Source organism: Populus alba, chromosome 1 (assembly GCF_005239225.2).
Source record: "Populus alba chromosome 1, ASM523922v2, whole genome shotgun sequence".
In the NCBI taxonomy this organism is placed as follows: domain Eukaryota; kingdom Viridiplantae; phylum Streptophyta; class Magnoliopsida; order Malpighiales; family Salicaceae; genus Populus; species Populus alba.
Genome location: NC_133284.1, coordinates 31,145,874 through 31,171,432, shown reverse-complemented (window position 1 = coordinate 31,171,432; position 25,559 = coordinate 31,145,874). Strand labels below are relative to the sequence as shown.

At 30.8% G+C, this 25,559-nt stretch overlaps 2 protein-coding genes, 1 long non-coding RNA gene and 1 other non-coding gene across 4 annotated transcripts; 2 read left to right on the top strand and 2 right to left on the bottom strand.

Moving 5' to 3' along the window:
- The first annotated feature begins 1,226 nt into the window (after positions 1-1,226).
- On the top strand, positions 1,227-2,289 carry LOC118047108 (phospholipase D alpha 2). The gene is made up of 2 exons (XM_035056300.2): positions 1,227-1,336; positions 1,856-2,289. Exons 1-2 carry the CDS (start codon positions 1,327-1,329, stop codon positions 2,287-2,289), a joined length of 444 nt encoding a protein of 147 aa, XP_034912191.1. The 5' UTR covers positions 1,227-1,326.
- Positions 2,290-6,428: 4,139 nt separating this feature from the next.
- Positions 6,429-7,266, bottom strand: LOC118047059 (uncharacterized). The gene is made up of 2 exons (XR_012169000.1): positions 6,898-7,266; positions 6,429-6,799 (listed from the first exon to the last, which is right to left on the bottom strand). It is a non-coding gene; the product is annotated as an uncharacterized lncRNA (long non-coding RNA).
- A 4,883-nt stretch (positions 7,267-12,149) lies between these two features.
- LOC118047056 (zinc finger protein WIP2) lies at positions 12,150-15,301 on the bottom strand. Its single transcript, XM_035056219.2, has 2 exons — positions 14,237-15,301; positions 12,150-13,013 (listed from the first exon to the last, which is right to left on the bottom strand). The coding sequence occupies exons 1-2, from the start codon at positions 14,807-14,809 to the stop codon at positions 12,579-12,581; spliced, it is 1,008 nt and encodes a 335-aa protein (XP_034912110.1). The 5' UTR covers positions 14,810-15,301; the 3' UTR covers positions 12,150-12,578.
- An 8,734-nt stretch (positions 15,302-24,035) lies between these two features.
- Positions 24,036-24,108, top strand: TRNAA-UGC (transfer RNA alanine (anticodon UGC)). The gene has a single exon. It is a non-coding gene; the product is annotated as a tRNA-Ala (tRNA).
- The last annotated feature ends 1,451 nt before the right edge of the window (positions 24,109-25,559 follow it).

The following is a 25,559-nucleotide window of genomic DNA, read 5'->3' as shown; positions in this document are numbered from 1 at the left end:
TAAAAATGGAGTTTCTTCATGAATGCAACCCTTCATGTATTCAATATGAATGATGGGAGATTTTAATGTCTTGTGAATACATTCATTTATATATGGATGATTTTGTAAAAAACTTAATTCGATGTATAAAAACCAAAGAGAGAACAATAAATAGCTAAGAATTGATATGCAAAAAAATAATTTGTGTGTGTGTAAGCTAATTGAAATGAAGATTAAAATAAAGAAGACAAAAAAGAGAAAGACTCTCGTAAAGATTTTATGTGCTTTCTTGTTTTTTTTTTAATTAGATTACCTTAGTCTTTGGTTTCAAGTAAAATTCTAGTATATAACACTAAATTAAGAATTAAAGGTCTAATTAAATGAAATACAATTTTAAAGACTACATCAACTACATTTCATATGCTCAACTCTCAGTAAATTGAAATTTCAAGGCCATTTGTATCTTGAAAACACAATCTCAATAATCTTAATGTGATGAGTGATTTCTTTTCTATTATTTTTTTTTTCTTTGGATAAAAAAGGGTCTTATTGAATTATTATTTGTTTGGTAATTAAGATTTGTTGATGTGAAAAATAGCACTAAGGTTTTGGCATGGCCATCGGCGAGAAGCAAAAGCAACAGCAATCCATAAGGATCATCACAATCTTATTGCTTTGCCATATTGTTTATCTTCTTGGCATTGTTAAAAGGAACGCAAAAAGACATTCCAAGCCTGAAAGTGTATTATTGTAATAAAGTTTTTCAAACTTCCAATATAGAAAGTGAAATAAAGAGCAAAAAGAAACATCTTTCTTGTTCCCTTCCCCTTCTTTACATGGCTTACTCAATGAAAAAAGCAAACATCCCATTTGATTTTCAATCAGTATGAGAGTGAGAAAGAGAGAGGCCAAGGCGGTCCATTTTTTAGGAAACATCTTTCTTGAATATTTTCTTCTTTTTTGTCTCGCTCACTGGGGCAAATCATTTTTTAAGAGGACAGAGTTAGCAAACATGCACTAACATACACTGTGCAAATCAGTGTACAGCTGTTATAACAAATAAGTGTACAATCTGTTTTCTCCAACCTTTGAGCGTGTCTAGAAAGTGTGATGACATTTGGCTTGGTGTACACTGTTTACGCTGCCGGAGACCCTAGACGTAGTTCGTTGAGCGCCATTGGACCTTTGGCAGTAGGTCTTACGGCAGGAGCCAGTGTCTTGGCTGCAGGACCCTTCTCACTTTCTCAGGTGGCTCAATGAATCTGGCATGTGCATTTGGGTCTGCAGTTATTGCTGGAAGGTTAAACAGAAATATTGGGATGTGTAATTGCTCATGTTCATGCAAAGATGATGATTGGTAAGCCTGAATTATCTTTAATTAAGTCTGCCCTGCAAACTAACTGAATTTTTACTTGTCAGCACCAATTAGCTAACTTTCCACTTCCTCTAGATCTTCAATTTTATGGTTGGCATTGATCTTGTTGCTTGTCTATTTTCACATCACACCAGGAACTGATATTCTTAGTTTCTGACTAGTAGGCATGAAAAGAGGTAAGTACTCTGAAACTAGTACTTCCTGGCAAAGGAAGCAACGGCTTTCTGGTGGATGTCCAGTGATGTTGAGGATACCCATAAATTATCCTTTATTGTAAGAGTGTCAGGCTACCATAAGGATCTTTTGCTGCATACAAAATGAAGAAAGAAAATATGCACCCAATATATGACATAGAAAAAAGTATGCTTTACGACTGTAAACTTTAATTTTATCCATGCATGGTGCTCTCATCGTTAGTTTTTGATATGTCTGTTTCTTGCTGCTTTACTGTTATTTTTATTACGTGGTTGCCTCATGGATTTGACACATGACATTTTGCAGTTGATGACGAATACATCATTATTGGGTCTGCCAACATTAATCAGAGATCCATGGATGGTGCCAGGGACTCTGAAATAGCCATGGGAGGATACCAGCCATATCACTTGGCAACCAGACAGCCTGCACGAGGCCAGATCCATGGATTCCGCTTGGGATTATGGTACGAACACCTTGGCATGCTGGATGACACCTTCCTTAAACCAGAAAATGAAGATTGCATTAGGAAGGTGAACCAGATTGCTGACAAATACTGGGACTTGTATTCCAGTGAGACACTTGAGGGTGATCTACCAGGTCATTTGCTCCGTTACCCCATTGGAATTTCCAGCGAAGGAAATGTTACAGAACTGCCTGGAACAGAGTTCTTCTCTGACACAAAGGCTCGTGTTCTCGGTGTCAAATCTGATTACATGCCTCCCATCCTTACTACTTAACAACCCCGACACAAAGGCTCGTGTTCTTGGTGCCAAATCTGATAACATGCCTCCCATCCTTGCTCCTCTGATTTTATATTTCCAGTAGCAGAATAATAAATAATGTTATGTGTCAGCCTGCTGGGGTGCTATTTTATTTTATTTTTTTTGCCAGATTGTTCATATCAGGATTTACAGAGATGTAACGATATGGTGCGAATGTTAATGCTAACTGTTTTGAACTTGTAAGCTTGATTTACTTGTTGATGTATGTTTGATACGGTGCCAGATTTTGTTGTTGCAGATTATTGTTCGTTTTTTTTTTTTTTTGGCTATGCTCTAAGATAAATGGAATAGTTGCCTTTCCTCCGAAGTAAAAGCTTTTTTTGGATATTTTTTCGAAGAAAGCATTTACTTAAAATATATCATGTCATGCATGATATTGGAGCTATTTTCCGGAATTAAAGGGTGTTTTGAATTTTATTATAAAGTGATATGATTTTGAGGGAATGGTTTATGAAAGCCCAGATAAGAAGATTAATTATTTTTATTATGTAATGAAAAGGTATTATTTTTAGTATATTTTATTTATGGTAAGTTATATTATGATTGATTATTATATTCAGGTTATGTTTTTATTTGTTGATATTATCTAAGGTTCAAGGCAATTTTTTTTTTTGTAAGAAAATCTATTTTATCGGGTTAAATTCTAATTATTCTAAAGCTCTAATTCTAGCATCGTATTTATTTTCTATTTTGTATCTTTAATATATGAGGGTATATTTTAACAGTGTAATTTTATATCATCAAATAATAAAACTCACAATTAATTCTTTAAAATTTTAAGAGAAAAATCAAGTATTTTAATATTGAGTCTGTATCTTATAATGTAAATCTACAAGCCCATATTAAATGAAATTATGAAGACAAAAACCTATTTTCGTGTTTTTTGGAATAAGTAAACTTTTTTGTATTTTTAGGATTTTTTTTGAAATTTTTCAGGGAAAATTAAATATTTTTAATATTGGATCCGTATCTTACAATGTAAGTTTTTTAGGATTGTAGCCGTTCACTATGGATAGCTGATTAGTATTTAAAAATATATTATTATCAAGGTTTTATATTATCATGTTGAACTTGAAGTATCAATAACTTCTTAAATAGAACATGTTTTATAATAACAAGTATGATAATATAAGATAGCTTTAATTTATGGTAAATGCTCCTTTTAAATGCAGACATATCTTACAATTCAAATGATTGATTGATGTGATTAATTATTGAAAGTGAAAGGACAAAGAAAATACTACGTTTAGAAAAGAGACGTTGATTCAATTCAAATTAGAACATTGTTCAGTCACTAGGTCATATCTGGAGCTGTAGATCTTGGATTTCAGTTTGGTTTATATGGCTAGAAAGCTAAGACATGGGCCTAAAACATTCATAAAAAGTCCAAGACTGAATTCTGTCCTTTGGAAGTCCAAATCTTAGCATCAAAAGAGAAGTCTGAATCTATTCTACAGCACATATACTATTCAGTGTTCAACCCATATCTCAAGTTCTAGAAGTTCAACTGATCTCATTCTTGTTTTGTTGGAAAGCTGAGATAATTTCTCAGAACTTTCATGAGGACTATCTGTTCAAATTCTGATGTTAGCAATGGTATTTTCTGCAGATAAAAAGATAAGGATTTTTATCAAATTAAAAGGTGACCACCCACTCAACAATTAGTCATCAAATCAATATTTCTGAATTTTGACCTATAAAAGGAGGCATTTGCCATACATTTAGGCATCTTAATTTTCAGATCAAGATCATATTCTTGCTTTCTTGCTTTCTTTCTTTGTATTTTTGTAATGTTTAAGTTTTGTTTTCATTAATCTCTTATTTATACTTTTCATCATAACTATGTTCTTATTTAGTTTCTTTATGTTTCTCTTCTTCATAATGTTTAGTTAAGTTTATTATGTCAAGGTGAAAAGGTTTCACTAATAGTATTAAAATAGGTATAATATAAACTCAATATGGACTTCAATGTTTATATCCAAGAAAGTTTGTTATTAACATGTCTTATCTTTTTATCTTATTAACTATTAATACCTGGCTTGTTAAATTGTTAATCTAAATTTGTGTTGTATAATACTTGGTACAACAAATGTTTGGTACTTTCATAGCCAATGGAATGGTATAACTTACACCCGTGCTATGAAAGAAACTTGATTTGTTGTTAACTTAAGTTAACATCATGAATTCCTTACAATATTTAAAAGTATGGTGTTACTAAAATAAGATAATTAATATGATCATGTTAAAAATTTATAATGAACTATTAAGAATAAATCATTCGATTGGAACCTCCTTTGTGTGTGGTTTCCAGTTGATTAATAAAGAGAGTTTATACTATACTTATTTCTAATACTATTAGTGGATCCTCTAACCTTAACAATTGCTTTTATCTTATATTAATACTCACATCAATATCACATCTCAAAAGTTCTCTTCAACTCCTTTTCATTTGTTGTTTATCATTTTATATAGTTCACGTCCATGTGGTTTGACCCCGGTCTTGCTGAGTTATTTATTATATCGACACTTATGCATTTAGGATAAGATATCAATCTTTTGATCGTGTCAATAACTCTTCATCAACTGCTTCAAGTATCAAGATTAAGTCATGTAGGAGGAAAGAGAGAGACATATTGCCCTAAAACATGAGCTTTTGAACTGGATAGACATGCATATTGTATGAATTCCTTATTCTTTGTTGGCTTTTGGGTTGAATTAGTTCTTTAACATGGTATCAGAGTCTTAATAATCAAGCGATTACGAGTTCGAATCTCATCATCCCTATTTATTTGATAAAAATTAAACACAAGGTAGTGTGGGTCTATATAAGTTTCAAGCTCAAATGACTTTCACTTAAGAGGGTGTGTTAGAGAATAATATAAATCATATCATGAGACATCACCTAAAAGCTTAAATTATTAGGTTGAGATGGTTTTTTGACACTCTGACTTCTACTGCCTTTTTTTTTTAATCAAAATACACTCCAACAATGGTTCTGGCATAAGTAGTAATACAAAATAGATATTTACATATTGCCAAGGAATTTTATAGCTTTGGTTAATAGGGACTCTGATAATTGTTTTTTGAAAAAAAAAACTGTTTAGTAAAAATTTTAGGAGAATAACATAGGTTGGAAAAGTATTTGAAAGATAATATAGTTTGAACACAATTGCATTTCTAAATATATATTTTGTACATAACAATAGCAGTTGTTTAGTCAAAACTAAAATTCATGTCTTATACAAATTAATTACACTAAACAAAAATCAACCTAAAATTTTATGAAATTTCAATGGCTGAAAGATAAGATTTAAGATCCAATAGCCAAGAAAGAGAAAGAAGATGAGATGATGTGGTATAAAAGAGAAATATGAAAAAAAGGAAGAAAAAAAATGGTCATCGGATACATATCGAAGTTCTGTTCTTTTTTTTTTTTTTACATACCCAACATTGTTAGAAAATCTCAACAAAACAATTCTAATTATGCTTTGAAAAACCATCAAACAAGGTCTTAAATAACCTTAAATTAACCATGAATAAAATCTCTAGCCAATTAGGACCCTATTTGGTTTCAAGGTGTGGTTAAAATTGTTTCGTCAAGTTTTTTTTAATAATATCGGGTGTGTCAAAAACAGAGTTTAATATGTCCCCGGTGACCCATTATTTCTTTATCTTTTCCCCACTAATTCTCTCTCCTGCTATATCAACTTATTCTCTTTTCTTGATTATTGAATTTTAAATCTTATCTCTTAATAATTTAATCTTCATAAAATTTTGGATTGATCTTTGTAAATACTAAAAGAGACATGAATTTTGAATCAACCTCAATTACAACTCTCACTTATGTTATTTTCCCAAAATTTTTACCAAACTTCGCTAGAATAGTTACCCACTATGTGAAAGCTTAATTTTACATGTATCCTATAGTAGAATACTTTGAATTCCAGCTTAAAAGCAAAGCATTTTACCATCAAATAATATTCTGTCAATTATAATCACACGTAACAGCTTACAAGCAATTGTGCCTGTTGAACACATCAAAAAGCCAAAACAAATCAAATTGCTCTGTTTAACCTCAAAAAAAGAGAGAAAGATATCATATGAAATATGCTTGCATTTGCATTTGCATTTCCACTTCATCCAAAATGCTTTACATATGGGTACATAAAAACAAAGAAACATACACAACACAATTCGTGATATCCTTCTGGATTTTGCTTACAAACCAATTTGGGCTAATACAAAGTGAAGTCATCATCATATGAAACATGCCACCCTCGTCTCCAAGGTGAGGCATTTTCACCATACTCAGCACAGCAACTCCATCTTTTCTTCCAATTGACACTTCCAGTATTTGGTCTGTTATTCTTGTCATTCCATTTATACACTATCACACCAGAGCGGTCGCTCCACTCTCCGTCAATCCCCTGGTGAGGAGGAGACAAAGAAAACAACCCCTTCTCCCCTGCACAGAACGTTGCAAGCATAAGACTCCCATATAAAAATGGAAGAAAGGGAACTCCTTTAGCAAGTTGGTGAGGAGGAATATGCATAGTTGCATACCTGTGGTGTGGCCATGGAAAGAGCAGGCAATTGGGGAATTATCTTTGTCAAGATAAAGAGTACTGCACCTCAAGCAACGCTTCTTGGTTTGGAGTTGAGTGATATGTGGTTTTGTGCCACCAATTCTTGAAGATGACCTGATTTTTAACACACTCGGTGGCTTGTAGTCAAGGGTTTGGGAGAGAGGGTATGTCATAGCCATGCTTGCAGATTCATCTGACGGAGATAGAGGCCATTGATGGGCTGGTAAGACTTTATAGTAAAGCCGAATCATAGAAAACTGTCCATTACAGTGTATAATAGTGGCCCATGAATTTGGAACTGAAAACATGGGCCTATAATCTATATCATCTTTTTGCTTCTTTTTTTCCTTCCTCTTTGCTAGTGTTCTTGAACACCAGCTGCATCATGGCTCAAGGTGTCTCCAGCTTCATTGTCATCTTTTTGGCTTTTCCCTGATTAGATGATAGAAAGGATGGGTTTTCCCTTCCATTTGTTAATTTATTTTATCATCAAGATATTGTTTCAAGTTTTTAAATAACAAAGTATGGTATAATGATCATCATAAGCGTATTAACAATTCCAAGTCCAAAACAAATATGAGCATATCAAACATTTTTTTTATAAAAACATGAATGATTTTCGATCCAATCAATGAATTGACATTAAATTTTATCAAAACATTCTACAAGCTTTGTTTCTTGTAAGAATAATTGAAGTTGGCCAACCGAGGTCGGAACGTATCTAAAATTAGATCTAGGATATTTGTTGTTTGTGTTTTTCTTTATCTTTATTAGTTATTTTATTTTATTTTTATTATTTAGTTTGTGAGCTATTACGCTAGTTAGATTTTATTAACCATGTAACTTTAATAAGAATTTAGATTTATGAATAGTATAAACATGTTTAATTTATTTTCTAGAAAATTGATTATTCATAACTTTTTAATTCAAAAATTTCTCTGCGTCGGCTATAATCTTGAAACTTCTCTTCTACTCTTCTTTTCCCCGCTATAAACACCAAATAATTTAATAGCTTATTTATAAAAACCACTTCCATAAATGAGATTTGGTCTTAAAGTGTAAATCATAATTTTTAAAATTATATTTTTTTTATTTAAAATAAAAAAATATTATACTTTCAGATCATTTTAATATTTTAATATATTGATATTAAAAATAATATTTCATAAAATTTTATTTTAATATATTTCTAAATAAAAAAAATTTAAATTATCACTACTATTATAATCTCAAATACACCCTGCATCATGGTGAGCCTGTAACTAAAAGAATAGTCATTAATGACTTTTTTTTATTATTATGAATATAGGTATCTGAACCAGTTTGTGTATACCTTGATTAATTTCACGGGTCCTGAAATTAATTATCATATAAATTTTCAGTAATTTTAAAATTTATAAAACTCAAATTAATAATTTTTAAAAAATAAATTTAGAGTAAACATCCCTTAAAACTACTCTTTAATGACTTTTATTTTTTATGATCGTACAACTCTTTTTTTCTTAGCTGTCAAGCTGGTTCAAAAAATCTCAAGCCAGACGTACAAATGAAAACTTTTACAAATCATTTAATTATAATATAGATAATTTGTTTTTAGATTCGATTTCTTATATAAAAAGTACTCTGAGAATAGGCCACCCGCAAAATGAAAAAAATAAAAAATAAATATTTTATATTTGCACTGCCATATATATACATGACCTATAAAATTAATTGAATATCGTTACACAATTACGATACATGATTTTACTACCTCTCTCTGTTTTCAGGTGCCATCTAGAGAATTATTATTTTTTATGCTAGTTAGCCAGTGTATAGTTAATTGACGAAGTTTTGTTAATTATTTGCCTGATGAATTTTTAAAAAAATAATATGATGTTGAAATACACAAAATAAGCACATGTTAACTCTTGTAGTCATCAAAACTATCAGTGCAATTAATATTTATATAACCATTAAGAGAGAAGGATGAGCTATAAGTAATATGCAAATCACAAAAAAAACTATACCTTTTAAATAACACAAAATGCATTTAATGACTACCCAATATGTACCATTAAAAATTAACATGCATAAATCAACATATCTTATTTATAATATCTGGTTTCATAAAAATAAGATATTAAAGAGCATAAACAATCTAACAAAATATTGTAAGATAAAAAAACATATAATCAAACAACATATCTATTTTGAAGGAAGAAACATAATTATCAACTAATTTGCAAGAAAACATACCTTGTAACAACCCTAAATATAATCACAAATTATAATATATATATATATATATATATATATATATATAAAAAAAAAATTAAAATTCCAACACAGTTTTCTTTGTATTTTTTTTTATACCAAGTTATCAACTCCATATTTCTCAACTTGCAAACATCAATCACAATAATCGTTTCATCATCTAGACCTTTAAAACTCAACCATAATATCAAATTATCATTTCCATATTCTATAGAATAATCATTTGAAGCTAATTAATTCATGGCATGCATTAAATTCTTTCAAATGTAATTATGCTTAAAATATGCATACAACTAACTATAATTCAACTTAATAAAAGCAACATCTTAAATTACATCATACATAAGTAATTAAGTTAAATATTACAATTTTTAAACACAAGAGTGTATTGCAACAAAACATTGGTTCTTCTAATAACATCAATTACTTAACAAAATTATTTATTCATACATCTACTTTCCGGTTTGAGGGTGCAATATACATAAATATATAATCATATTAAGCATGGTTAAAATTGAACAATACAATGAACAAATAATTAAGGACCAACAATTCATGTGCATTAATGTAATTCTCATATCATTAAATGAAATATCTTATCTTTAGTAATTTAATAATTTCATCAATTATTCTTAATACGATTTCTAAATAGAAATAAATTTATGAAAATACCAAGAATGTTTCTAACAAACCCATATATTTAACTTCAATCTAAATCAATTAAGTTCTACAACCATCCATTATACCGAGTATTTATCCCATTAATCATGGAATTAATTCTCTTAACTTTTTCATATGTCAGGATACTATTTCTCTTAATTAGAAAATCATCATATTCGTGTACTCATTTATCAAGGCATTATTTCCATTAATCACAAAATAATTTTTTCAACTCATCCATTCAAGGGACTTATTTTCATTAACTAGAAAATAATCTTTTAAACTCTCCCATTCAACAAGGCATTGAACTACCTCTTTATTTCATAACTTCATGCTAAAATTACTATCTACTAAAATTCCTTCTACAATAATTTGAAATAAGTTATTAAGTTACTTCAAAGTATTGAACACCAACCTAGTATCTGTGCGCGCGAAGAGGTCCATTAAATTCCAGTAGATCAGGTAGTTCAAGTATTACCTAGAATTTTTGAACAACTAGTTGAACCAAATACTTCTTAAGAAGATAATGGTACAACATTGAGAAGATCTACTAAAATAAAGAGATAAACAATTCCTAATGATTATGTTGTGTATTTATAATAATCTGAGTATAACATTGGAGTAAAAATAATCATAAATTATCTTCACATGCTATAAGTTGCATAGAATCATAATTTTGGTACAATACCATGAAAAAAGAGATGAATTCTATGAAAAGTAATAGATCTTGAGATGTTGTTGAGTTGCCAAATAATGCAATAGTTATTGAATGCAAACAGGGTTTTAAGACAAAGATGGACTCATTGGACAACATTAAAAGACTTGGTATGACTCGTTGCTAAGGGATTCACTAAAAAAAAAGGAACTGATTACCTAGACTTTTTTCCCTTATATCTAATAAAGATTCTCTACATATTATTTTGATATTAGTAGCATATTTTGACTTGAAAATGCAACAAATAAATGTGAAAATTGCATTTCTCAATGGAGATCTAAAGGACAAGGTTTACATCAAACAACTGGAATGATTCTCCTCTAATGATGGTGAACATTTGGTCTGCGAGCTTAAAAAATTCATATATGGTTTAAAACAAGCATCTTGATAATGGTAATTTAAATTCCATGATGTAGTTTCTTCATTTGGGTTATAAAAAAAATCATGGATCAATGTATATACCAAAAAGTCAGTTGGAGTAAAATTTGTTTTCTTGTTCTACAGAAGGATATGGGTAAGACATCTTATATCACTGGTATTAAGATCTATTGAGATAGTTTTAAAGGCGTTTTAGGTCTATCTCAAAAAATCTATATCAATAAAGTTTTAGTGAGATTTCAAATGAAAGATTGTTCACCAAGTATAGCTCTAATTGTGAAGGGTGATAGGTTCAATTTGAACCAATGCTTGAAAATAAGAATTGAAAGGGGAAAATGAACATTCCATATACTTCTATTGTAGAAAGCCTGATACATGTTCAGGTCTGTATAAGACCTGACGTTGCATTTATGTGAGAATGTTGGGATAATATCAAAGTAATCCAAATGTTCTTTCATACATAAGCATGCAATATTTAGTCCCTTAAAGGTACCTCTTTACCTTTTTTACAACTCTCTAGTGATCCATGTTGATTCACACAAGTCAACATCAAGATATATTTTTATGATACTTATTATTAGAGGACTTCTTAATATGATTCATGCATTTGTTTTCTAAAAAAGTTAAGGAATGGGGTTAAGTTAAGACATTGGGTTAGATGTATGGTTCATGTGGGGGAATATTAAATTTATGTTTTATTAATCCCTATTAATGTGGGATTGGGTTTTTCCATGAACTTTAATTTGATCCAGTAAATTAACTCACATATTAATATTTTTGAAATTAAAGACATCACAATTATATCAATATGAGTTTAATGGGATTCTTGTTATTTAAATAAAAATTTTTGATTCTTAAGCTTATACACTAAAATACAGAATTTTACCTACAAAAATACACAATGAAATTTGAGTGTATTAGAGCTTAGAAGTACTAGAATCTTTTTAAAAAAATGCATATGTATTTTTCATCAGTAGCATATCTAAATGCAAATTGTTTTATAAACATATTTAGATTTATTGAATCTAACAATTTCGTGCAAAATAAAAGGATTTGGGGATAAATCTTGCATCATACATACCTAAGATGAAAGAGATAATTAGAAAATGGAAGAACATTAGACCTTCCAATTGATCGTCTTTTCGGTTGTAGAAAGGGAAAAAAAATTCTTGCACCATGTTCATTGAAAATTACATAATGCATGCCTGTTCCCGACACAAAATTTGCATTTACTAATATGGCAACATGCACTTATTATGAAGACTTGGCAGCACTTCCAATGGATTAAAAGAAAAGGAAGAAGAACCACAATAATCTACTTGAATTCCACTGCTAATTTACCAACTGCAGTTCAAAATTAACAAGGCTTGCACTTGCAAGCACTTATCAGAACTTTGCTCTTAACTCCATTTGAGAAAAGAAGAATAATAAGACTTCACTTGTTTAGTTCTTCCTTGTAAGTGGGTGGATTTACACAACTTGGTCTAACATAGTCATGGAACCTAATTAACATTATGCCTAGAAATACACTGGCGAGAAAAATCGGGCAGCTAAACAAATTAATGCACCCATGAGAAATTAATGGAAGCTAACAAGAATATGTCCATATGAAGGTGATACGTGAAATTCACCGAAAACCCTATTGATGATCACATACAGGATTCACCATCATGTTCAGTACTTTCAGATGCTAGTTCATCCTCTTCTTCGAAGCAATCAATGCCAACATGGCCATGGCCAAAGGCCTTAATGTGGTCTTTTAGAGACCTCTTGTGCTTAAAATCAGACCCACAAATGCAATACCATATTTTCCCACAGTTCTTTTCATGTGTTCTCCAATCTCCTTTCACAGCAAATGGCTTACCACATTTTCTACACATAAAGGGTTTGATCCCATGCTTTCTCTTGTAGTGTGTTTGGAGAGTTCTAAAATCTTTGAGCGGTCTTGCTCTTGGATGATCAATATTGTGCTTGCAACCTGGTGCACAACAATAACATGGAAGTCTTAGCATCGCTGTCGGCTGGGTTCCTCTTAAAGAGTCAGGTCCTTTTCTGTACTGAGATCCATGTCCCCACATATGCATCTGCAATATTAAACAAAATACAGTGAGATAGCTAGAAATAAATAGAGACTGAAAGAACAAAGCATCAATGTATACGAGGAACTCTTAGGGGTGTTTGATAATGTGATGTAAGATTCTTTTATAAAATAGTAATTTTTTTTAAATGTATTAAAATAAAATAAAAATTAGATTTTTTTTTATATTAACATATTAGAACCATGAGAAAATACTAAAAATAAAATCAATTTAATACTTTTTCATAAAAGCAAAACAAGCTGTGTAAAACACCTAAAAAAAGCAGCACCTACATAAGGAATAACTTTCCTTTCCCCAGATGGAAACTATAGGCATCCATTTAATTGTGCAAGGCCTACTTTAATTTAAGAGAAGTGAATGTGCATGTGAGCTTCTAGGTAGAGGGGGACATGACTAAAAACTTGACATTTGATCCATGTGAGAGGACTACTGGGTCATGAGTTATATATACAATATAAGACACTAGGCAAATTTGATGACAAGAAAACGAAATCAAGGTTGGGAGATGATTTTAGCAGCCTCCTTGCTATCAAGGGAATCGGTAAATATTCTGTTAACCTTGAGAGATTGTCCATGCCAGGCTTTATTCTTGATTTAGGGTTGCAGAAATACTAGTATTAGTTATAACAGACATTATATTTAGTATTTTTGTTAACCATTAATATGTGCCTTTAGAGGGACACAGTACTGATCAGGTTTTAGTAAAAAAAAAAAAGGGATCTAGGGTGAACTTTCACAGGCATGAAAAGGATCGGAGCACTCTGAATTTCACTGTTCAGCTAGCCTTGCCTGTAGATTCTCAGAACTCTGAAGCGCTCTATTTATTTGCAGTTTTTCTTTAACCCACCTCAGCAACTGACCTTAGCTTGATCTTCAAAGTAACAAAAGTACAAGGACGTCTCATGAAAGGTCAAATCACGCAAAAAATCTCAGTTGGAACTTGAAAAAAAAAAGACAATTAATAATTACTCACTGCAGATCTCAAGATATACATACATGTATAGTGTATGCAAAATGGAAATCAAACATAAAATTAAGGACAGAGACCTTCTGCAGTCTAGGCTAGCACTGTGCTACTCGTACAAGTTAGCTAATAATAGCAAATTATTAAAAACAAAGTACCTAGATCCAGCAGAAATGGAGCAAGAAAAAAGGAAAAGAGAGGCAGGAAGAGCTTAAGGAGACGTCTTTCAAGAAAGGGGGCATACCTGCAAGTTGTTGTATCTGTTAAAGGTCTTGGAGCAAAGAGGACATGAAAATTGACTTGGACCAATAAGAATCTGGGAAGGTGTAGGAATCCAATACTGACCCTTGTTTAGTTTCTCCGAAGGGTACCCTGAAACTGCACTCATCTCTCCCTTATCTGGTGCATTTGGAGATGGGAAAACCCTAAGTGCCCTCTCCAGATCAGAACTAGGGTTAGGGAGGCCTATATGCAGAGCTACAGTCACAGGCTCAACATTACCATCTGCAGTACTAACAAAGAGGCTATCATCATCTTTTTTCATGTACCTATCCTCTTCCATGGAACTAAATGAGGAATCACGATGCTCTTCTTGTTGTCTTGCGGGACTTAAGTATTCTATCAGGGGAAGGGCTTCTTTTGGAGGAGGCGATGAGGGAGGAATTGAAGATTTGTTGTTGAGCGAGTAGCTGTTCGAGAAGGCATGAAGGCTAGAAGGATTCGAGTAAGAAGTACTGAAAGCAGTACTGCAGTGAGGATTAAGAAGCACGAAGTTGAAAGATCCAGTACTGAAGAGATTAGAGCAAGGGTCTGCCATGGCGAAAGAAGCAAGAGAAAGAATAGTGTGATTTGGCACTTTGGCTAGCAGAGGGACTGTAGGAGTATATATAGCACAGAAAGTAAATTGGGGCCTGGGTAACTTTGAACATATATGAAGAACATACAAGGCGATAGTGAAAAGAAAGGGTGTAGAAAGTCAAGAAATTACCCCCTGCGTTAACTCAAGAAACTTATGGACATGAAATGATAACGAAGAGGAAAGGAGAGGCCAAAGACAAAAGTCAGGGATTAGGCTTGCAGCAGGTTGTCTCCCAAGAGAGGATTGCGCCACACATCATCAGAGAAAGAGAGAGGGAACATTCTGTTTTTATTGTTATTATTTTTATCAGTTTTCAATATTATCTTGCCTGAAACAACCAGTAATTCCTTCGGCATTTGCTTTGATGGGTGTGTTTTGTGTTTGTTTACACCTCTGAGCTTGCCAGTATTTCCATGGGAAGAAAGCACCTCAACTCCAAAATTTCTTCGATTTCTAATACGGGTGGTGTTACCCATAAATTAAAATAGTTAAATGAATGAATCTCTAGAATTTTATTCTTCTTTTTTAAAAAATAAAATATCATCTCAAAATTGTGGACTGAAATGCCCCTTTTAATTACCAGCGGCATTCTTTACGGCTTCGGCTCGGTCAACAAACTCCTTAAAAAATCAGTGCGGGGTTTTAAATTTTGACGGGTTATGATTATTTATGTGAACTTATTTACCTTGATCTTGAGAGATTGGTATGATAATTAAAAATGTTTTGTTTTGTTTTTTTATTTTTAGGTTTAAAAACAATATCTAAATTCAATGCATGAAATTGACGGCTCGGTCAACAAACTCCTTAAAACTCAGTGCTGGGTTTTAAATTTTCATGGGTTATGATTATTTATGTGAACTAATTTACCTTGATTTTGAGAGACTGGTCTGATAATTAAACACGTTTTTTTTTTTTTTAGGTTCAAAAACAATATCTAAATTTAATGAAATTGATGTGAAACATATGGTCTTAAAATCGTCTAGAAATAACTTAATCTCATTAAATACAAAAACGGACTCAAAAATACTTTCATCTAGATTTATTTTTAAAAAAAACTCTATATTAATTTTTTAAAAAAATTAATTTTACGATTAAAATCATGATTTTTTTAATTTATTTTAAAAAAAAATTAAATTTTTTATGTTTTTTTAAATTATTTTAATATATTGATATCAATTTTTTATATATATTTTTAAATAAAAATTAGTTTAAAAAATAACTATTATAACAATTTTATACACGGCCCATTAATATATTTTAATGTGAAATCAACCACTTTTTATTCTGGTTACATGCATGGTATGAGGCTTGGTGCATATATGAGTTAATAAGGTGACACATGTTGACAAATCCAAGACACACCATGCATGTTAACATGTGAAGTCACATCATTATAGTATAGCTTGCAACGATAATGACAAGGAAGACAAAATGAACTGAACTTCTTCTACAATGCTAAAGGATAAGACAATGTATTTCTTCCATCATTTAGGCTGATTGGTTAATTAAGGTAATTAAAAGGGTATTTGAAATTAGAGTAAATATTATTTTTTAAAGTGTTTTTTATTCTAAAATATATTAAAATAATATTTTTTTATTTTAAAAAATTATTTTTGACATTAGCAAATTAAAATGATATAAAAATATCAAAAACATATTAACTTGAAGTAAAAAAAAATTTAATTTTTTTCAAAAGTATAATTTCAAAACACAATGTCAAACATTGTCGTAGCTACAATTAAAGGCAAAGCTCGGAATTTTTTATGCCCTATGCTACTAAGTTAAATATATAGAATTATGTTTTCAAAATCAATTATTAATTTATACACTATGTGGAATGTCAATCTCATAAGAAGCATTTGTATGTAGCATGTTAATCTCATATTGTGTGCAAGCATATCATATATGTACAAGGAGAAGATCAAATTCAACATCTTTTAAAATTTAAAGCAATGCTTCAGTAGTTATGATAAAATTAAGTTGAATTTATGTGATGGATAGTACCATACAATAAATGAAAAAAGTAGAGGTGTGTTGCTTTTGTTAAATTTTGTGAGTTGAATATATAGGGAAATAAGAAGTAATCAAGCACCAGGGGGGTTACGATTTTCAACTTTGGCTCTCTTAACTCAAAAAAATATAGATTTTAATTAAAAAAAAGAATGGGTGATTTGATGGATAAAAAATATATATTTTTAGATAATTTAGTTAAATGTAACTTGGATTGATTTAATATTAAGCCCCGTTTGTTCATTGGAAAATAGTTTTTTTGGAAAGTAGTTTTTTTTTTTTTAAAAAAAAAAGATTCCTGAAAAGTGAATTATTTTTTTATGTTTGATAGTGTCATAGAAATAAGTTGGAAAACACTTTCCAGTAGAAAATGAGCTGGAAAATAACTTATTAATATTATGTTTTTAAGTTTATTAAAACAACGAGAAACAAATCTTACAAATTAAAAAGTTAAATGAGAATGAAATTGAAACAAAATCTAATTTCATAAATTATCTCAAATAAAATAAATAACAATCAAAATAATAGATGAAAAAAATTGAAAAATGATGATGAAATTAAAATAATAATAATTACAATTTCATAAATTATTTTAAATAAAATAAGTAACAATCAAAAGAATGAGGACCAAATTTGATAGATAAAAAATTTCAATTAAAAAAATAATAAGAGAAAAACAAATAATAAAAAAAATAAGGACCAAAGTTAATATAAAAATCAAATTAAATCAAATTCTAAAAAGTGAAATTGAAGAGAAAGAAATTCAAAAAAAAATATATAGCAATGAAAATTTTGAAGATCAAATTTGTTATAATCAGCAAATAATATGATATTTTTAAATTTTTCACTTCTGAAAAGTTTTTTTCCTCAAAAAAAAAATTTCAAGTATTTTTCATTGATCAATTTTTCTAATAACAAATAAATATAAGAAATTTTGAAAAACAATTTCCAAAAATTCACTTTCCATCAAACAAATAAGTTTTTAATATAAATAAAATCTTAACCTAACTATAGCCCACCTAAACCTTCAACATGACTGGTTACATGTCATTATCAATTCTTCATTCTTCTTTCTTGAGGTTAATTTTCCACTCAACACTCTTTCTTTGAAACTAGAGGAGATATATATATCAGTTAATTTCAATAACAAATATTATAACATGATTGGTTAATTTCAAGAGGCTGGATAAAATATTAATTTCAATAATAGAAAAATGCATTTTGAGATTTCTTTTAATTAAAAACCTCTACTTTTTCTATCAGGTCATGTTGAATTTTATGTTTCAAACTCTTATTTTTTAATGATAAAATTGATATATATTGTCAAATTAATTTATTTGTTAGTCTGTATCAAGTTTTTTTTCAAACAATCTTAAAAATATATTCTTGTATTGATTTGATTTTGATGTATTTTAAAAAAATTAATAAATGTTATTTGAATGTCGAGCTAAAAATGTAAATTTCAAGGCTTTTTAAAGATTATATGGGACTATGAAAGATGTTTTTTTCAAATTATTTTTCATTTAAAAATATATCAAAATAATTTAAATTTCAAGACTTTTTAGAGACTATGTGGGAGTATGAAAGATGTTGTTTTCAAAGTATTTTTTACTTAGAAATATATTAAAATAATATTTTTTAAAAAAAAAATTTATTTTTGATATCTAGACATGAAATCAATAAAAAAAAACATTAAAAAATTAATTTGAAAATAAATTTAAATTTTGATTAAAAAAAAGGTTTGCACCACACCCCAAACAGGATGTAATGATAATTTGGAAATATATTTTCAATTATGTTTGTGTGTGTTTTAAAAGTATGTTTATCCTAAAATCATTAAGATTTATTTTTAATATTTTATAATAATTTTAATATGTCAATATTAAAAATTTAAAAGATTTTTTTAATATATTTTTAAATAAAAAAATATTTTTTAAAAATCACCGCACACCACAGCAACTAAAAACACACACTTAATTATCAAACTAATTTCTCGAGGGTAAGACGAGTCAATAATCAGTACATGATCTTTCAGCAAAACAGACCTTGGAAAAATACCCTGTGAATCCATTACTCCAAAGTATCCATGAAACTTTCCACGATTAAAAAGAGTGGAACACGTGGTATACACATTAGACGGGGGGGGAAGTGTTTGATCAAATTAGAAAAATTTCTAACGTTATAAATGTTTTTTTTTTTTTTTTTTTTTGGGTGTCGGCATTAACACCATCTCGACGCGTAGAACACAAACTTTGGCATGAAAATGAAATGCAAGTGCAAGATGGAGGCTAGAAAGAAATTTGGCAGTCAGCCAGCAATGATAGTGGTGGAAAAGGCTATCTCTATCATGCTGTTTGGTATTGTTATTGCGGGTAAAATTTATTTATAACTATAATTATTATTATTTGATAATACAATAAAAACATTTTTTTATTGGTGAGATTCATTATTAATTGTGAGACAGCCACCTCTTTTCAAGAAACAGTTTCTTGTGTTAAGAAAAACCATGAATTGCACTGAGGGCCTTGACTTGGCGGTGGGAGGAGCTTGTCTCCTTCCACTGCTCCTGAGTTCAAGTCCTCATGTGTATGTTTGTCAACCCCGCGGTGTCTTACATGCCCACTGGGTTTGCAGGGTGTTCAGTGGACCGTGGAATTAATCGTGGTGCGCGCAAGCTGGTCCGGACACCCACGTAAATTAAAAAAAAACATGAATAGTAGAGCATTCACAAATAATTAATATATATATATATAGCAGCAGCAGCAGCTAGGTCCTTCCGACGCAAAGAGAGAAGCCCTTTCTAATGACGGGGCAGAAGAAATTGGTACAAAGTTAAGGACGAGGATAGAGTTATTTATGTTGCTTTAACACGAGGTGCAACTCACCAGGAAAAAAATCGCAGATTGAGGTAAGTGTGTGGTACTGTATATTTACCAATTTTAGTTCATCGCCAGCTACTAGTGAGGCTTCGATTTTTCGCTGATATGCCTGCCCAACAGATTCAGCTTGGGAATTTAATACTCTATACCAATCCTCTTCCCTTTCTTGGATTAGAACATAAAACCAGTCACATGAAAAACGTTAGATTTTCAGACAAATATAGATTACTACCAGATTTTCCATAATATGTACGTAGGTTTTTTGCCCACCTGCTCTCCTCGCGATCAAATAGAGTATCAATGTCTCCCTCTACGTTTTTGTACCGAATCTGATCTTGCTCAAAAATCTCTTTTATCAACTCTCTACAAGAACTGAGACATAATATTAGGTCTTTCGAAATGAATGTGAAGACGTAATATTGCTTGGTACTCGTGCTTACAGTTAATGTATTTATTGTTATTTATACACTTATTTTTAAATCAAAGAAATTTTGAGTGTAGATTATGTACAATACTCCTTGCTCATCAACTCCCAGGAGTTTTAGAATTTAGATCAACAATTTATTGCACGTATCATCTCGGAATGGTAACAAAAACTTACTTAAGATCAGAAATTCATACCAATTTCACCGCCAGATGGTCTTTACAATTAAAAAACAACAGAAACTTCCAAAGGGAACCGTGATTTAGAATTCCTCAAACCATAATAACTATAGCTCGGTCTTGAAAGAAGACTTTTTGGGAGCTATGTTGACCATATATATATATATAAAAGCGCATTTCATCCCAACTTAAACTGATGATAATAAAAAGTACATGCCTCCTAGTCAGAATCAAGGATTGTGAAAAGAACAAATCGAACTTCCCAAATCATTCATGTTCTCGATACATGGAAAATTTAGGTATGCGCAAGGATTAATTTGCTAAATATGTATATCTCTACTTCCAGGATTTCATTTGCGAATGTCTAAGGCATACATCTGGTGAATAAATCAGAAGGAGGGGGGGATGGTGGCGTTGTTTGTCGAGGTGGAGCTAGACGACGACTAGCTCTAGAACTCACAAGGAAAACAAAATAATTTCAACTTCATATTTTTCCTGCTCCAGAGATATATAGTATTGATTAAACATTTTGAACTTCTGAAAAATCTGTCCAATTCAATAGGTACTTGAGTTCCTTAAGGAACGACGATCATGTTTTCCGAGGCTAGCTTTAATTTAAGAGGGGCTGTTCTACTCATTTTGGTAGAGCCCCTCTCTTTGATTTGACCAGAGTCCATGATCTTATAAGTTTTTTGTTTCCAAGATTGCACGAGTGAGTGTCAACGGGAAGTGGGAATGGCCTCTTGAGTCCCCATGTCCAAGATTGTTTTGAAAATACCAAACAATTGCCTGCGAGATTGGAAATCCAATAAAATCCAAACCAAATCACAATTATTTTGTTCACATTTTGCCTGTGGTCTACAGCCGAAAGATCAAGGAGATTTGCTAACAAAATTAAGAAATTTGTCTTTGCTGCTTTATATGGTTATGTCTTAGCTGGGCACAAAATGGTCTCTCTCCCACCGATCAAGAAACAATGAATTGTAGTTTCAACAATTAATAAAGCTAATTTATTTTACCAAAATATTATTTCTAAAATCAAGAAACAATCACATTCATTAAAAAAGTTTAGCTGGTAGAACTAGTGAGTCTCACTAATATTTCAAGAAGCAGTGATCACGAAAGAAATTGTATCTCTCTAGAAAAAACTATCAACGGTTACTTCAGGTAATATTTTAAGTTTGATAAATCAACTGTCAAGTTAGAAATCTTAAACAGTGATCAAAGGTTTAAATCCTGTCACGCAGGCTATGAGTTCCCTCACGAAGAACAGGCCATAAGAGGTGTTATTGAATGACGACAACACTTGTGAGGGTGACAGCTGACGAGGACCTACATGGGATGTTTACAAAAGAAGGGTGGGGGGAGGGAGACTCCGACGCCATGATTGGAACTCACTGTTCACGCACTGTTGCGACATCATCGTCTCTGACAATTTTCTCTCTTTGCTCCTTATTCGCCTAATAGACGAAAGGGATGGGTTATTATCTGCCATGCCTGGGTTTCACCAGTGAGGTAGTAGAGTTGAAACCCTTTTGGGAAAAACAACGGGAGGAGCTGAACAATTAACATCGAGTAGATAAGAGGTAGGGACTGCTGCTGGTTTATAAACATTTACAAGCAATATATTCTAGGAAAGCTTTAATTTCAGAAGTTTGTCAAGAGTTGCTTGTCACATTAATTTTAACTGGCTTTCACTTGTCATTTACTCCCACTTACAAAATTAAACCTTGTAGGACCTAACACTTTCATTGCAGCCTTAGACTGCTAGCTTTCTTTCTTTTTCTGTTTTTGTTTTTTGTCTACAAGAACCGATCAATTGTCCTCTAACTGGTCGAAGCAGGCCCATGGTTCGAAGTTTGCCATCATAAATAACCCAGAAACTCAGTTTGGGGCCTACAATTGTTGTCTTCTGCCATATAAAACTATCAAATGCATAAAGCATTCTTTGAAAAGTCAAGGCAGGTAAGTTCTGCTCATAAATTAGTTCTCAGTATTAATTATGTGTTCTGAAATATTTTATAAAAGTTTTTTTTAATATATTAAAGTAATTTTTTTATTTATGTTTTATATTAGCACATTAAAATTATCAAAAACACTTCAAAAATATTAATTAGATGTTTTTTAGAGTAACAAACAAACACACTAAGAACTAAGAACACATATTGATAATTGAAATAAAAGTCAATAAATGACAAGATTATCAAAGGCCACCAAAGCAATTAAAAATAGCACGTAAATGAATCGAAACCTGCAAATCAAAACACAAGACAGTACTAGCACGATAGGTGCAGCCTTGTTTCGAGGTCGTTCATGTTGATTAATTGCGTATAGGAAGGATCTATGCAAGAGTACCATACATCATAATTAGTCAAATATCAGTTAATGGCTATATCAACCTCAACAAAAGAATGACGAATTCATGCAAAATTAGCATAGGTTTGCCTAAGAGGAGGCATTTTAAAGTTGTAAATTAAATAACGCAAGCTTTCCGATCGGTTATTGGATTTTTAATTGTAAGATATATATATATATATTAGCAGATCATAAATAATTCTAAATCTGTTTAATGAGATTTTTGAAACTTCTAAACTAAATTTTAAATTTATTAATTTCACTGAGCATACACATGTCTCATCAAACCCTACAATAAATATCTCAATTTAGCAATTTCATGTGTAGCAAAGTATTATGTAATCAAACAGAAGGTGTTTCAAGTCTCATCAATGGTACAGTAGTCCATCTGCCTTGGATTTCCAGTCTACTTCTCATGGGGAACATATCAGCATCGTGCATTCAATGGATTCAACGAACGGAGGGTAAGCCTGCATTTGTGTTTTGCCCAGCGCAGCACTGCAAATCTCCAGAAGAAATTATTTTGTGAACAATGTGGAAAATGATTGCTGTCCCCATTGAAGCAGATGGCTACTGTTCTGAAGGGTTAGCAGAAGGATAGTGTGGCAGGAAATGGGCCTCTCAATGAGCTCCAGTATTGCTAACTTGAAAAGGACAGCTTCCATGACCTAATTCGATTACTGGAACTTCAATATGGCTGTATATATATATATACACCTGTATATCCCTACATACTGATGGATGGATAGAGACAGTTCCCATCGCCATAACCTTAGGCTAAAAGATAACTAAAACCCTAAAAAGAACGACAGAAAGACAGCTATATTATTTAGTAAGTGTTGTTCATCAACAATCAAAGCGAATACGTCCATTAATTTGGATTTTGGACTCTCCAGCGATGAATACTGTTACTTTTCTTCCCAGCTCGTGGCCATTCCACGTACAACTGTATGGTTTCATTTCTCATTTGGCGTTGGAGCTTCATTCCATGTCACACTTGCAAGGACAAGGGGGACATGCGCGTGCGTAAAGAAAAGGCAGCCTGCTGGGCAATGGCAAAATATATACAAGTTGAATACGAAGTTCTCTAAGGAATATATACCGATTTAAAAAAGTACGTAGAACTGATCAATATAAAATAGAAATACTTTCAATATCCATAGAATTATAAATATGCTTTTAAAATTGATATTTTATTTTCATAAATCTCATTTCTACTTCTTAAAAAAGAATTAAATCTTTATCATTAGTTCTATATTAAATCTTTGTCTAACTAACTAACATGGGATTGGAAGTAGTTAAATCAATTAATCTAACGATGTAGAAAATTTCAAGAAGGGGATGTAGCTCAAATGGTAGAGCGCTCGCTTTGCATGCGAGAGGCACGGGGTTCGATCCCCCGCATCTCCACATGGGTTTTTCTTCTTTCTTTATTAACCATTTTTGCAAAGCCCAGTCACATTCATGGAAAGGCCACTCCATAAATAAAGCCCAAATTTGAGTCCATTCTTTATACTGATAGGTTATCCCAAAAAAAAAAAAAATTGTTTTCTGTTGATTGATAAATCCCGTCCATGAATCTTCAAGATTTGTTTGATGGCTATCTACTGGGATCATGTAGGCATTTTAGGATCAGAAAATTATTTTTCTTCTTCGTTTTTAAGTTGTATTTCTTCATTTTCAATTTTAAATTGAAAATTATATTCATTTGTTAAAAATGTAGTAGTTTTTTTTTTTCCACTAAAACAAACTACCAGGATTATAGCTATTCTCATGAAAAATAGAAAAAATAATCTATAATAACATCTTAATTTTTTGTATTTAATTCTATTCAAATTATAAATTATCAGAGTTATTTTTACGAACTAAAAAAATTCTTGTATAAGGTTTTATGATAAGAAAATAAATTTATGATATTGATCAAATATGAAGGATAAATATGATGATATAAGAGAAAATAATTTTAATGTGTTTCTGTTCACAAAAAGTGATTGTGTAAGATAGAAAAGTATTGTGTTATTTCTTAGAACTTTTGTGCTCTTTATAAAATGGGAAGAAATTTATATATGAAAATTGTGAAAAACTTAAAAAATATTTTCTTAAATTTTAATATAATTTATAAAGAACTATTGAAAAAATAAATATTATTTTATTTTTAAATGGCTCGTAGTCTATTAACTAACTCATTGGCCCGCGCTCTATCATAAACCGTAGTAAAAAAAATAAGTGCCAGGAAAAGAGTCTAAGTATTTGTAATGTATCTTCTAAAGAGGAAAAATAGATTATAACAATAAATTCAACAATATTTTTATCTAATATTAAGATGAAAACACACTATATCTATATGGATTAACTCGGACTGACTTACAAAACTCACGAGGATAATCTTGAAAAAAAAACTATATGAACTCGAGTCAATAAAGAAAATTCATGATGCAATCCATGCACGCCACATGATTCAATAAGTTTTTTATCTTGTAGATTATCTCTATTTAATTATATGACAATAAATCACATAGTAATTTCTTTGTATGAAACATTTAAAAAAAAAAAAAACATGATATGTTTGTTGGACCAAAATTAATAAAGTGGATCATTGATAATAAATGATGAAATTGTGTTTTTTTAAATTGAAGGACAAAACATGTATAAAAGAAAACAAAAGGGAGAAAGTAATAGTTTGATTGTCGCGAATTAACTTGTTAAACCTAAGGTTCGGCTATTGAATTTGATTGGGTTAAATGAATTGTTTTTTAGAATAAAATATAAAATAAAAAATTTTAAAAAAATAAAAAGCAAAATAGAGCCCAAACACATGGACCTGGTGACCCAACATGCTTAGTCCTTAAAAAAACAACCTA

Bases quoted from the DNA above. Each gene is read 5' to 3' on its own strand.
- LOC118047056 (XM_035056219.2), bottom strand. From the start codon at position 14,809: ATGGCAGACCCTTGCTCTAATCTCTTCAGTACTGGATCTTTCAACTTC. The intron at 13,014-14,236 runs GTATGCCCCCTT...TTAATATTGCAG, and splicing joins ACAGATACAACAACTTGCAG to ATGCATATGTGGGGACATGG.